The sequence below is a fragment of the Theobroma cacao genome, chromosome 2 (assembly GCF_000208745.1).
Source record: "Theobroma cacao cultivar B97-61/B2 chromosome 2, Criollo_cocoa_genome_V2, whole genome shotgun sequence".
NCBI classification, from domain to species: domain Eukaryota; kingdom Viridiplantae; phylum Streptophyta; class Magnoliopsida; order Malvales; family Malvaceae; genus Theobroma; species Theobroma cacao.
This window is the reverse complement of record NC_030851.1, coordinates 2226237-2241048: the sequence shown is the minus strand read 5'-3', so window position 1 is coordinate 2241048 and position 14812 is coordinate 2226237. Positions and strand designations below refer to the sequence as shown.

At 31.8% G+C, this 14812-nt stretch overlaps 3 protein-coding genes across 4 annotated transcripts; all 3 read right to left on the bottom strand.

Moving 5' to 3' along the window:
- LOC18607394 (vacuolar iron transporter homolog 4) lies at nucleotides 2421–3248 on the bottom strand. The gene has a single exon (XM_007041543.2). The coding sequence runs from the start codon at nucleotides 3201–3203 to the stop codon at nucleotides 2556–2558; it is 648 nt and encodes a 215-aa protein (XP_007041605.2). The 5' UTR covers nucleotides 3204–3248; the 3' UTR covers nucleotides 2421–2555.
- LOC18607393 (vacuolar iron transporter homolog 4) lies at nucleotides 8304–9193 on the bottom strand. The gene has a single exon (XM_018115137.1). It carries the CDS (start codon nucleotides 9146–9148, stop codon nucleotides 8498–8500), a length of 651 nt encoding a protein of 216 aa, XP_017970626.1. The 5' UTR covers nucleotides 9149–9193; the 3' UTR covers nucleotides 8304–8497.
- On the bottom strand, nucleotides 10289–13252 carry LOC18607392 (cytochrome b-c1 complex subunit 6). 2 transcript variants are annotated; one of them, XM_018116612.1, is made up of 5 exons: nucleotides 13174–13252; nucleotides 12776–12823; nucleotides 11968–12052; nucleotides 10645–10734; nucleotides 10289–10551 (listed from the first exon to the last, which is right to left on the bottom strand). In XM_018116612.1, coding segments are annotated over exons 2-5 (210 nt in total). In that variant the 5' UTR covers nucleotides 12778–12823; nucleotides 13174–13252; the 3' UTR covers nucleotides 10289–10518. The 2 variants fall into 2 exon arrangements, with proteins under 2 accessions (XP_017972101.1, XP_007041603.1); XM_007041541.2 differs by having other exon boundaries at nucleotides 12776–12827; nucleotides 13174–13250.

Here is a 14812-nt window from a genome sequence, read left to right as displayed (position 1 = left end):
GAGTCAAATCAAATTTTATCACTTATAAAATATTTACCTTTTAACAACAAAAAGAAATCTCTCGATTTTTATCATAACAAATCATATTGATTATGTGATAATGGCTAATAGATTATTTCATTTCATTCTCAATTCTCCACCAAAAACTTGACATGAAATTGAGTCATTTTGGATTCTTCATTTGCTTAAATCTTTCAAGATAATCTTTCTTTAAACAAGATCTGTAATTTAAAATATGTTATATTAAATGTTTCAAAAAAAATAGACAAGGTGTTAGATTCTCTTATTGAATAAGTAAGAAAATCTTGAAAAATTCATAATCGGATACTACACACATATTAAGTTAGTTTCTTGAAAATACGATAATGGCCTCATAACAAAATGTTATCAAAACATGCTCGACCTAAACTCGACCCACGTCAAACACCTTTAAAAAGAGATAGACAGGATGATCGATGCCAAATACTCAAAAAGAAATAGGCACATGCTATACCAACCTGATAACAACAGAAAGAAGCCTCTCAAATTTTTCCATATCAACTCCTATTTATTCTGTGATAATTAATGGCTAATACATTGTTTCATTTTCATTCTCGATTCTCCACCAAAAAACTTGACATGAAATTGGGTCATGTTAGATTCCTCATTTGTTCAAGTTTATCAAGATAATCCTTCATTAGCCATGATCTGTGCTTTGGGTTACATCAATTACAGTGATGATGAATTTGCTGGTTGTTTTCCATCTTGATTTTATTTATGTTTCTGAACTTTCACTCTTACCAGAAGAATAAGCAATGACCTAATAATTGAAAAAGGTTGAGATTCCTCACATACTCCTTTTCCCTTTATTCCATTTCTTTCTTTATTTTAAACCTTTCTTTACCTTCATTGATTCTACAATTCCTTTTTCATTAGATGCTTTCTGCAGAAGAAATCAGTAAATCACCCAAAGGAAATTCAAGTACCGGAATTTAATTTCCTAATAAGTGATCCAAAAAGAAACCAATTGATCCTATTACAGAAAATATTGGTAGTTATCTTGAAACAACAAAACTTGTTGTTGATGCCAACAACTGGTTCAATATTCAAATTGAAGATAATAGTTCCAAAGATAAATAGGACGTCATTTTGACGTATGGCATTTTTTTTTCATGTGAATAACTTTTGTTTTTATAAAAGATTATATATTATAAATTTTATTAATAAAATTATAAAAAAAAAAATTTTATAATTGGGGAAAGGAGAATTCGAACCTTACTCTTTAAGCAGTGAGATCATGCACTAACTAATGAGCCAAATGCTCAAGTGTTATAAAAATACTTTTATTTTGATAATTTTATTGAAAAAAATAACAATGTAATCTCTTTATAAAAACAAAAGTAATTCACAAAACCGTAATCGAGAAAAAAAATAAAAAAGTGTCGTGCAAAAAAAAGTTGAAACCACAAAAATTGTAAATAAAGTGTACTCAATAATTTTTTATTACAATAAAATTAGATAAGAAAGTAGTAAAACTTGCACCAATGTGTATATATAAATTTAAAGAAATTTAATATATAATTTTGGCCTCAAGCCACAGGCCAACAACCCAAGTCTTCCTTTCTATACTTTAAATATAATCAAACTTTACCTAACTGCAGTAATTCGAATTCTCATACCATGTGTGTTGATCCATACTAGAAAACATTGAAAAATTCAAACAAGGCAAAGGTAATCAAATTATATATAATTAATCAAATTAGTAGTGGTAATTAATTATATTGATGGCATCTAATTTTTTTTTTTGTCTATATTCAACCTTCACCAATTAATAAACTATTGCTATCCATTTAAAAAAAGGGGTGAGACAGCTTGTTTTTCTTCTTCCAATGGTTAAAAGACATAATCAAAACTTCAAATCAATTTGTGCAATGCTCGTTCTAATCTAATTCTAATTCAATTATATGTCATATAGGATTGAATACGTAATATAAAATTATAGAAAAAAAAAACCGAACACCAAATAAGATAGAGAATTTTTATTCATTATTAAACATTAGTAAATAGATTTATAATGAATCAGATCAATTAGCCATTCCTATGGGGCTTGCATTGCTGCCAGTGACAAACAAAAATATCTGAGGATCTTTACTAGGGGACCCCATGTTTGCAGCCAGGAGACTGGGGAAAACAAGTTCCAGTAACCCACCTTAAATGTTTTTTTCCGTTGTATCAGGTTGTGTCTATCATTTGGTGGAAAGAAAGCACAATACCAACTACATGTTTGGTTTTTCAATCATACACGGATCACCTTTGGTGGTGTTCGTTGCTTGCTAACTGTTACTTTTAGTATGATCTTTGACAGGTAAACAGGCAAATTCATCAATACTCAATTTGTTCCTCTAGATGCATATAATCGATATTGGGTTTGGAGAATATTGTTACATAAATCCAACTGATATATAAAGGAAAGAAAATTAAGAAGCTGTTAAATCCTTGGATAGATATGAAGGAAAAAAGTGACAGGCGAAAGGAAAAAGATCATGTAGGGAGAGCTAATAAAAATACAAGCATGATTAGAGTCCAGAACGACCAATCAACTTGGTTAGCCCGAAAGTTATTCCCATGGCTAACCATCCTCCCACCAGGACCCTTAATGATGACTTGAGCATGGGTGCACCACCTAGCAGTGCTCCTAACGCACCAAACCCTATCAGGGCTAAGGTCACAACCCCCAGCACCACCGTTAACCTCACCATATAGTCCCTTATAAACGCAGCACCAAGCAACGGTATGACAGCCCCAATAGCAAAAGCAACCGCAGATGCAGCAGCAGCTTGCAAGGGATTAGGCAAACTTTCCTTGTCATGATCAGCCAAAACATTATTTTTTGTCATTTTGTCTCTCTTCATCTGAGACAATTCAATGTCGTATTGTGAATAAACTGACACAAACTCACCGATGGCCATGCTGCAAGCACCAGCAACCAAGCCAGCGATCCCTGTCAGGATCATGGTCTTGGAGTCTTTACGCACTGCTCCAACGCCCATCATCAAAGATGCCGTGGAGAGCAAGCCGTCATTGGCTCCTAAAACAGCAGCTCGAAGCCACTGTGCCCTTTTGGCATAATCAAGAACCTCGACTTCGTGCTCTTGATTTGCCGCTGCTGCTTCAATATTGTTGTTGAAGCTTTCGCACGGTCTGATCTCGTCAAAGGTTTGCATGGTATAGGGACAGGGAAGCCAAAAAGAAAGTGTATGAGGATGTAAGAAAACGGTGAATTGGATATGGGGGAGTGTGGAGGCCACATGCCCTTCCTTATAAAGTGCATTTCCACTGTGAAGCTGATGTTGACAGCCACTTGCCAGGTGGGATACGACAAAATTAGGAATCTAATGCGTTCACACTTGGAAAGGGGTTGGATTGTCCAAGAAACTACTAAAATTTTGTTGTGAAGTTTTCTATGACAAGCAAAGATGTTGTTTGCTCTTTTCAGTTAATTTTTCCCTTAGTTTGTTACTAAAATTAAAGATTTCCTTTCCCTTGTCTGTACCACTTTCGTCATTCATTAAAATATTATCTATCATCTTATAACCATACGTATGCTCACGTATTAACTATTTGTTTAATTTTACGCTCATACTGCATTGACATAACATTGACATATTGATTATTATTTAATTTTATGCTCACATCACATTATGTTATTATATTACATAGATATACTTGTCATAAGACATGTTACATTAATATCATATATTAAAATGTACCAAATAAATCATATATTAAAAATAAAAATATAAAAATAAATTAATCTTTAATTATAAAAACTTATTTAACTCAAAATAAAAATATAAAAATATAATAAACATAATAAAAATAAAAATTTATTTAAAATTTTTTAAATAATTCAATTTTTAAAAAATAGTATGCCATATATATATCACATCTTTGTCTCATTGTTAATAAAAAAAATTATTAAGACATAATAACTAATTACATAAAAACATACATATGCAAACTCATCTGTAGAATTTTACGAAAAAAGAGTTAAACAGGATGGCATCTAGACGAGCAATAAATTTGCATATGCTTAGCCTATCTGTTACGATTGACTTCTCTTTGGCTTTGGAGACTTTGTTTGGATTTTGCAATCCATTGTTGAATCCAAAGAGTGTCGAACTCTTTCTTAAACAGCTAAATGGTTGTCTATGCTGTGTGTTGGCATCAACTCAATTTGTATTCAAATTATTTGCAGTCAAGTCTGTTATGGTACGCTCCACAACCTGTAAGCCAACATGCATGTATTCCAGGATCGTATTTTATTGACAATGACCAAACTGTTTCCACAGAAACACAAAAAATTTCTAACAGTTCTAAGATTAGCCATGCAGATGCAGGCGTTTCAAGATTACCGTACATCATGAACGAGTTTTTTCCAAACAATTACTGGCTTTCGAACTCAAAACAGTAAAGACATGAATGCTAATGTAACAAAACGTAGTCATCCCCCAGTTATTTCAGTTCCGAGAATAACTTTGGTGCAACCTGCATTCCACCATGTTGGTATCAGAGCAAAATACATAATATAATCAAAATGAGACTAAAATAAAAAGAGGCTAAACAAATAAAAATGCTTACACATTTATCAACACAAGACCAATAATCATAATATTGACCAGTGGAATGCTTGTGCCTACTTTCATCACCTTGAATTCTCTTAACACATTCCTGTAGGAAAGCAGTAACTTAAATTATAAGTTGCTGCAAAATTCTAATGGTAGGAGAATGACGCCTTCAATAAGAATACCCAATATATAAGACAATAAACAGAATTTTCACAATATGACATGATGTCCTATTAAAGATTTGAGCATTTTAGAACCATTAATAAATTTGAAAAGTAAATCAAGGTTCAGTCAAACACTAGAGAACCCCTTTGAGAGTGAATATTTATGTTAGTACGACCAATCATTTTCATCAAGCAATACATGTTGTCGCCAGATTTTGCTCTCAATAGAAGAAAACACTGTATTCGATGAAAGTTGTATAGAAGATAGGGCAACACATTGGCCTGGTCATACAATCTCAAAAACTATCCATTGTTTGCACAGTATAAAAGTTGGTCTGAACATGAAATTCTAACTTCAGGATGAAGATGCTGATATTACTGCAGGAAATGAAAGAGACCTACCCATCCTTTACTCTCTTTCATCCCAAATGTTCCCAAAACAAATAAAAGCAAAGCCCGAAGAGGAAAACCCATCAACTTTTTTTCTTCAGAGCTTTTTCCTCCAAACTTTCAAAAGAAGTGCCATTTTCATTTTAACTTTCTCCATACTTCACCTTACATCCTAATCACTTTGGCTTTCAATGTCAATTTCGATGTTTCAAAGAAAAGAAAGATACTCAAATCAAATCAAAAAGAAAGGAAAGATACATTGCTAACAGAAAACCAGAGATAGTATTTGGCAAATTGTTCAGGCAATACAAGAATTCCATCCATGTATAAACTTAAATTCATTCACCTTTAAAGTTTGTTGCCCCAGCACCTATGAATTCAATGCCCCGTGTATTCATGGTCCCAAATTTTACCTCCTTTCAGGAGTCATACAGCCCTTCTCCAAAAGCATCAGATACGTAAAAGTCGATGCCATCCACTGTCAAGTTTCCGTTAACCTAACATAGTAATAGAAAAAGGGAATCAGTCAACAAGATTGGACATATAAAATGAGAAATATCTTAAATGTTTTAATCAGGGCTAATCGGCGTAGATCTAGACGCCGGGAATGGCCTCGTCATCTCTCTCTCGCTCTCTTTCTCCATCAGGCTAAAATGGGAAAGTCAAAATTTCTCATCGGCTGATCTGGTAGGAGTTTGAATAAAATAAACGGAAACCAAAGGCGGTGTAACTAGACATAGCATTTCCTTCTTTTTTTTTTTTTATAAAAATCCCAAATTTTGCTGTTTAATAATAATTTTTATACTTCCTTGCCTTTGACGACAGTTTTTTTTTCTGTCACCGCCTTTTGTCTCTTTTTGCAAAACGCAGCGTTTAAAATTGAGCATGGACCAAGACACAGGCTCAACCCAACCCAATCTTAGAAAATGTTAAGACTTCACAAACTGTCCAAATTTATGGAGAAAAAAATGAAAATAAATTTTTATTAATAATTTTATATGAACACATATTTGTTTTTTGTAAATTATAAAAAACCTATTAACTTATCTCAAATTTTTTCAATACATTAACTAGACATCAGTAATAAAAGGTTTATTGTAAGTATTGAGTATGCATATCAAGTTCTCTCTTGATCATATTAGATATGGTATTAATATAATTTATATTCGTATTATCATAAATGTTAAGTCATTTTGAATTTAAAATTAGTTTAAATCAGATATTGAGTCACAAAAATTTCGAGTTAGAATATTTTAATATATTATCAAGTGGGTTGAGTCAAATCAAATTTTATCACTTATAAAATATTTACTTATTAACAATAAAAAGAAATCTCTCGATTTTTATCATATCAAATCATATTGATTATGTGATAATGGCTAATAGAGTATTTCATTTCATTCTCGATTCTCCACAAAAAAACTTGACATGAAATTGGGTCATTTTGAATTCTTCATTTGCTGAAATCTTTCAAGATAATCTTTTTTTAAATAAGATCTGTAATTTAGAATATATTATATTAAATGTTTCAAAAAAAGTAGACAAGGTGTTAGATTCTCTTATCGAATAAGTACAAAAATCTTGAAGTTCATAATTGGATGCTGCACACATATTAAGTTAGCTTCTCAAAAATATAATAATAGTCTCGTGACAAAATGTTATCAAAACATGTCCAACCTAAACTTGATCCCACGTCAAATACCTTTAAAAAGAGATAGGCAGGATAGTCGATGCGAAATACTCCAAAAGAAATAGGCACATGTAATTCCTACATGATAACAACACAAAGAAGTTTCTCAATTTTTCCATATCAAATCCTATTTATTCTATGATAACGGCTAATAGATTGTTTCATTTTCATTCTAGATTCTCCACCAAAAGACTTGACATGAAATTGGGTCATTTTGGATTCCTCAATTGTTCAAGTTTATCAAGATAATCCTTCATTAGCCATGATCTGTGCTTTGGGTTACATCAATTACACTGATAATGAATTTGCTAGTTGTTTTCCATCTTGATTTTATTTATGTTTCTGAACTTTTGCTTTCACCAGAAGAATAAAAGATTATATATTATATATTTTATTAATAAAATTATAAAAATACTTTTATTTTGATAATTTTATTGAAAAAAATAACACCGCAATCTCTTTATAAAAACAAAAATTATTCACAAAACCATAATTAAGAAAAAAAATCATAAAGCATCGTGCAAAAAAAATTAAAACCACAAAAATTATAAGTAAAGTTTACTCAATAATTTTTTATTACAATAAAATTAGATAAGAAAGTGGTAAAACTTGTACCAATGTATATATATAACTTTGAAGAAATTTAATATATAATTTTGGCCACAAGCCACAGGCCAACAACCCAATTCTTCCTTTCTATACTTTAAATATAATCAAACTTTACCTAACTGCAGTAATTAATTCGAATTCTCATACCATGTGTGTTGATCCATACTAGAAAACATTGAAAAATTCAAACAAGGCAAAAGTAATCAAATTATATATAATTAATCAAACTAGTAGTGGTAATTAATTATAGTAATGGCACCTAATTTTTTGTCTATATTCAACCGTCACCACTTAATAAACAATTACTATCCATTTAAAAGAAGGGATGAGACAGCTTGCTTTTCTTCTTCCAATAATTAAAGACACAATCAAAACTTCAAATCAATTTGCGTAATGCTCGTTTTAATTTAATTTTAATTTAACTATGTCACATAAGATTAAATACGTAATATAAAATTATAAGAAAATAGAACCGAACACCGAATAGGATAAAGAATTTTTATTCATTATTAAACATTAGCAGATAGATTTATAATGAATCAGACCAATTAGCCATTTCTATGGGGCTTGCATTGCTGCCAGTGACAAACAAAAATATCCGAGGATCTTTACTAGGGGACCCCTCGTTTGCAGCCAGGAGATTGGGAAAACAGGTTCCATTAACCCACCTTAAATGTTTTTTTTTCCTTGTAATCAGGTTGTGTCTATCAGTTGGTGGAAAAAAAGCACAAAACCAACTACATGTTTGGTTTTTCAATCATACACGGATCACCTTTGGTGGTGTTCATTGCTTGCTAACTGTTAATTTTAGTATGATCTTTGACAGGTAAACAGGCAAATTCATCAATACTCAATTTGTTCCTCTAGATGCATATAATCGATCTTGGGTTTGGAGAATATTGTTACATAAATCCAACTGATATATAAAGGAAAGAAAATTAAGAAGCTGTTGAATCCTTGGATAGATATGAAGGAAAAAAGTGAAAGGCAAAAGGAAAAGGATCATGTAGGGAGAGCTATTAAATATACAAGCATGATTAGAGTCCAGAACCACCAATCAACTTGGTTAGCCCGAAAGTTATTCCCATGGCTAACCATCCTCCCACCAGGACCCTTAATGATGACTTGAGCATGGGTGCACCACCGAGCAGTGATCCTAACGCACCAAACCCTATCAGGGCTAAGCTCACAACCCCCAGCACCACCGTTAACCTCACCATATAGTCCCTTATAAACGCAGCACCAAGCAACGGTATGACAGCCCCAATAGCAAAAGCAACCGCAGATGCAGCAGCAGCTTGCAAGGGACTAGGCAAACTTTCCTTGTCATGATCAGCCAAAACATTATTTTTTGTCATTTTGTCTCTCTTCATCTGAGACAATTCAATGTCGTATTGTGAGTAAACTGACACATACTCACCGATGGCCATGCTGCAAGCACCAGCAACCAAGCCAGCGATCCCTGTCAGGATCATGGTCTTGGAGTCTTTACGCACAGCTCCAACTCCCATCATCAAAGATGCCGTGGAGAGCAAGCCGTCATTGGCTCCTAAAACAGCAGCTCGAAGCCACTGTGCCCTTTTGGCATAATCAAAAACCTCGACTTCGTGTTCTTGATTTGTTGTTGCTGCTGCTTCAATATTGTTGTTGAAGCTTTGGCAAGATCTGATCTCTTCAAAGGTTGGCATGGTATAGGGAAAGGGAAGCCAAAAAGAAAGTGTATGACGATGTAAGAAAATGGTGAATTGGATATGGAGGAGTGTGGAGGGCACACGCCCTTCTTTATAAAGTGCATTTCCACTGTGAAACTGATGTTGACAGCCACTTGCCAGGTGGGACATGACAACATCAGGAATCTAATGCGTTCACACTTGGAAAGGGGTTGGATTGTCCAAGAAACTACTAATATTTTATTGTGAATTTTTCTATGACAAGCAAAGCTATTGTTTGTTCGTTTCAGTTAATTTTTCCCTTAATTTGTTACTAAAATTAAAGATTTCGTTTCCTTTCCTTTCCCCTCTCTATACCACTTTAGTCATTAATCAAAATATTATCTATCATCTTATAATCATACATATGCTCATGTATTAACTATTTACGTATTAACTATTTGCTTGGTTTTTATGCTCATGTATTAACTGTTTATGTATTAACTATTTGCTCGATTTTACGCTTATGCAGCATTGACGTAACATTAACATATTGATTATCATTTAATTTTTTACTCAATTTTATACTCACGTGATATTTTCACATTATATTATTATATCACAAATATACTCAATATCATATGTTAAAATATTGAAATATACCACAAAATTCATATATTAAATTTCAAAATATAAAAATTAATTAATCTTTCATTATAAAAACTTATTTAATTCAAAATAAAAACATAAATATTTAACAAACATAATAAAAAATAATTTTTTATTTGAAATTTTTTAAATAATTCAATATTTTAAAAAATATTATGCCATTTATATCACATCCTCGTGTCATTGTAAATAAAAAAAATTGTTAAGACATAATATCTAATTACATAAAGACGTACATATATAAACTCATCTGTAGAATTTTATGAAAAAAAAGAAATCAACAAGACGGCATCCAGACGAATAATAAATTTGCATATGCTTAGCCTAACTGTTACGATTGAGTTCTCCTTGGATTTGGAGACTTTGTTTGGATTTTGCCATCCATTGTTGAATCGATAGAGTGTCGAACTCTTTCTTAAACAGATAAACGGCTGTCTATGCTGTTTGTTAACATCAACTCAATTTGTATTCAAATTATTTGCAGTCAAGTCTGTTATGGTACACTCCATAACCTGTAAGCCAACATGCATGTATTCCAGGATCGTATTTTATTGACAATGACCAAACTGTTTCCACATAAACACAAAAAATTTCTAACAGTTCTCAGATTAGCCATGCAGATGCAGGCATTTCAAGATTACCGTACATCATGAACGTGTTTTTTCCAAACAATCACTGGCTTTCGAACTCAAAACAGCAAAGACATGAATGCTGCTGTAACAAAATGTCTCATCCCCCAGTTATTTCAGTTCCGAGAATAACTTTGGTGCAACCTGCATTCCAACGTGTTGGTATCAGAGCAAAATACATAATATAATCAAAATGAGACAAAAATAAAAAGAGGCTAAACAAATAAAAATGCTTACACATTTATCAACACAAGACCAATAATCAAAATATTGACCAGTGCAATGCTTGTGCCCACTTTCATCACCTTGAATTCTCTTAACACATTCCTGTAGGAAAGCAGTACTTAGATTACAAGCTGCCGCAAAATTCCAATGGTAGTAGAAGGAGGCTTTCAATAAGCATATACAAGCTGCCGCAAAATTCCAATGGTAGTAGAAGGAGGCTTTCAATAAGCATATCCAAAATTTAGGACAAGAAACAGAATTTTCACAAGACGACATGATATCCTCTTTAAAGATTTGAGCATTTTAGAACCATTAATAAAATTGAAGAAAAGTAAATCAAGGTTCAGTCAAACACTAGCGAACCCCTTTGAGAGTGAATATATGTAAGTAAGACCAATCATTTTTATCAAGCAATATACGTTGTCTCTAGATTTTGCTCTCAATAGAAGAAAACACAGTATTCGATGAAAGTCGTATGTACGGCTTGGAGGGAGATCTTTCATATCTTTCGAGATCCACCCTACAATATGGGGTCAACAAGCATAAGATTTCACTCATATAGTTCTGGCCTGAACCTTTTCATGAGGTCATACTGGGGTTTCAAAGGCGTATATTCTTCAATAAAGCATTCAATCTTCCTTTGATAAATCAATTCATAGACTCATCAACTGTTGAAAAGGTATATTCTTCTTCCTTTAATCTTCCTTTCATAAAGTATTTGTCCTGATAGCTACAAAATTTCAAGAAATACAGAAGAAAAGGATTGGAATGCAGATTTTCTTTTTTCTTTTTATGAGTGAATATGTCCATTCTCTGCAAAGAGCATAGCCTTTTCAGGAGCTGCAGAAATGATGTCCAGGTGCAAAGTGGCAAATGAGATGTTATTGGAGGCAAAGTTTATTGGCATCAATGGAGTTAGCAATAGAATTTAGGTTTCACTTCAAGATTCATAAATAAAACTTTAGTGTCCAAACTGAAATACAAATTATACCACAGGGTTCTACAAGTAACTCAAAACACATATGATCCTATGGAAACAATTTGGGCTAGTGACTCTTTGAATAAGTAATTAAGAGACAAAAATCGCTAAGCGCACTCCTCGCAAACACAATAAAGTAAAAACAGGAAATAAACCATCCAAAAAAGAGAGAAAGTACGACAACAGGAACAGAGCAAATCAGCAATCTCCAGTGAAAATTCCATTAATTAAGAAAAAAAACAACACCACATGAGTTTATGATTCTAGCAACAATTGTCAAGCTAATGTAATTGAAAGAATGGTAAAAAATTCAGTAACCTTGCTCAATTTCCCAAAACAAGTAGTTTATTACAAACCTGGTATGCAAGCAACGGTTTCACACACTTAGGCTTGCAAGCCTCTTCAAGATACTTCTTTTGATCAACAGGATCCTCGTCCGCCCTAAAATATTTTTAAAAAATAAATAAATGAGATATAGGCATGATATTGAAAGGCAGAAGGAAATTTGGGGGGAAAATAACATCACTTGTTTTACAGATTAAAAATCGTAATTGGGAAGCAACTATCAACTACAACCAAAAAGACGAAAATTGAAATAACTATAAGCAATGACTATTTTCAAAATACATTTGTTATTTCCTATTAATTAACCTTAATATCTACCGATATTAGATGATAAAAAGAACTATTTTGATGTTTGAGCACTGTAAGTCTTTTCTTTTCCTTTTTTTCCCCAATTTTTCAGGAGCCCTCCTTATCCTATGCACTGCCCACTGCTTACACGATTGGCTAGATTGATAAAGGAATTGCTTAGTTAATTCCAATTTGATATCATCTGAAATCATTTCCTCAGAATGCCACCACCTACATGAACCACAAATTTATATATACAAATGCACCATAAAACTTTCATACACAGACTTGTTATCTTTTCCTATACCAGAGAATGGCCACGACAGTTCAAAAAACCAATACAGATGAATGTCTAACAAAACTACGTAGGACACGAAAAGTTTTTACCTTGCCAAGTGATCATGAACATGTATTTGAAACAACTCAAACAACGTATACCGCCAAACTTAGTCCGCTAACAAGCACATGATCGAACAAGATATAACATACATATTTAACAAGGAAATTACATGAGAAAGAAACTACGCTTACATATCAAACGAAGTCGATAACTGAGCACCGAAAAGCTTTGGAGGTTACCTAACTAGCACACGTAAATTACAAAGTCAACATCTAACAAGCTGAAAGTCAGCAACAGCAAATAAAATAAAATAATAATAATTATCCAGTAAAATTTCCTAAACCCTAAAACGAGAAATGAAATATTGAAATTGAAAAAACAAACCACAGAGATGAAATTTCTCATTTTAAACAAAATAATGGAAAGATGAAATCTATTTAACCCAAAACCCTAGATTTACAGATCAAGAAAAACAATTGAAGGAAAAATAGGAGATCAGTTAATAAAACAACATTTGAGCCATCCTCATCAAATAAGATAACCTCTTAACAGAAAAATAAAATGAGATCAAAGGAAGATTCCAGAGTACCTTTAAACGGGAAGCACGAAATCTCAGCTACGGCAAGGCCCCTTTCCCTGTGGAAAATGCGAGTATAAATGTGAGCTTCATTCGGTGTTTAAAATGTGCCCAGGGCGTATTACGCACCACATGCCTAGTTTGGGCCAGAAGCTTTGGGCTGCTCTTAAGAATATTGGATCAAGAATATAGTCCGCAAGACTGTCGAGGCCTTGGGATTGGTTCGCAATTGGGCTGAAAATGGACTTATAAAAGAAAAAAACCAAACGACACCTAATAAACGCTTAAAACGACTCGGCCCACTGGGCCGGCTGAGTTTCTTGCAAATCATATTGACACATTGCTATGGGTTTAACACGTTGTAAATTTTTATTTAATTTATTGATTAATATTAGTTTTTGGAGAATATTAGTATAGCCATTTTCATAGCCAAAAAACCTTTTAATTTTGGTAATATCATGTTAAGAACATGGAGTTGTTTTAACAAGAAATGTACAAATCATTTCTCATTAGTAGGGTTGAGGAGAATTCCATTGAAACCAAAATAATCGACTCAACCAATTGAATTCGGTTAATCCAATTTAGTTATTTTAATTTCAATCTTCAATCAACTATGATTATCATTTTTTTTTAAGTTTACATAGTCAGCTTTCAGTATCTAAAATTTTTACAACCGAATTGATTGCCTAATTGATCATTATTAATAAATTTTAATAATAATAATAATAATAATAATAATAATAATATTTTTTGATGGTTTAATTTATCTTAATTAGAGTGCGGAGATGAGTAATTTTATTTTTTTATTTTTTTTAAATATTGTTGAAAATTGTTAAAAGAATTGATGAAAATATACGTATAACCAATCGAACCGACTAATACGTTTGATTTTAATTATTTTAATTTTTATGATATATTTTGTTTAGTTCATTTTCTTTATAAAAATTCGATTAATTTGATTTTTAAAATTTTGAGATTGAACAAGTCAAAATGCTGAAGTTTTTGTTTGGACTTTTGAAGCAATAGTAATAGTTCCTTGATAGAAAATGATTAGTATTTTTCAATAGTTGTTGTTTTCAGTTTTTCCAAAATCAAATTTGGTTAGCTGCTTTGGTCTTTGGGTTGCTTAGACATAATTGGTCAGCTAAAACAAGATTTGACTCCGTCTCCCTCTATCCCACCATTAATTAATTAATTAATTATATATATATATATATATATATTCCTCACCTGAAAAAGAAATACATTGAAATGATCGTGTACAATTATCTTGCACTAAACCATGTTTGACATTAACAATACCAAAAATCATTGAATTCTCTCTTTTTTTTTTTGTTAACAAATTGTTACTACAATTCTTTCATAACTTTGATAACATTTTTTAAATATTTTCAAAAATGTTTTATTTTTCAGAATTTGTTACATTTTTTATCATTATATAATATTCACAAAGATATATTATTTAAAAAAGCTCTTCCACTACTTAAAAAAATTCAAACAAAATTTTATTATTTTATTATGTTTAATAAAATCATTTTATTTTAAATTAAATTAACTTTTATAATTAATAATTAACTAATTTTTTTTAATAAAAATATTACTTATTATTATATACCACGTAGTGCTAACGTGATATGCTAATCTACTGATG

Bases quoted from the DNA above. Each gene is read 5' to 3' on its own strand.
- LOC18607394 (XM_007041543.2), bottom strand. From the start codon at position 3,203: ATGCAAACCTTTGACGAGATCAGACCGTGCGAAAGCTTCAACAACAAT.
- LOC18607393 (XM_018115137.1), bottom strand. From the start codon at position 9,148: ATGCCAACCTTTGAAGAGATCAGATCTTGCCAAAGCTTCAACAACAAT.
- LOC18607392 (XM_018116612.1), bottom strand. The intron at 10,735-11,967 runs GTTTGTAATAAA...GCTTTCCTACAG, and splicing joins AACCGTTGCTTGCATACCAG to GAATGTGTTAAGAGAATTCA. The intron at 10,552-10,644 runs GTAAGCATTTTT...GTTGGAATGCAG, and splicing joins GGTCTTGTGTTGATAAATGT to GTTGCACCAAAGTTATTCTC.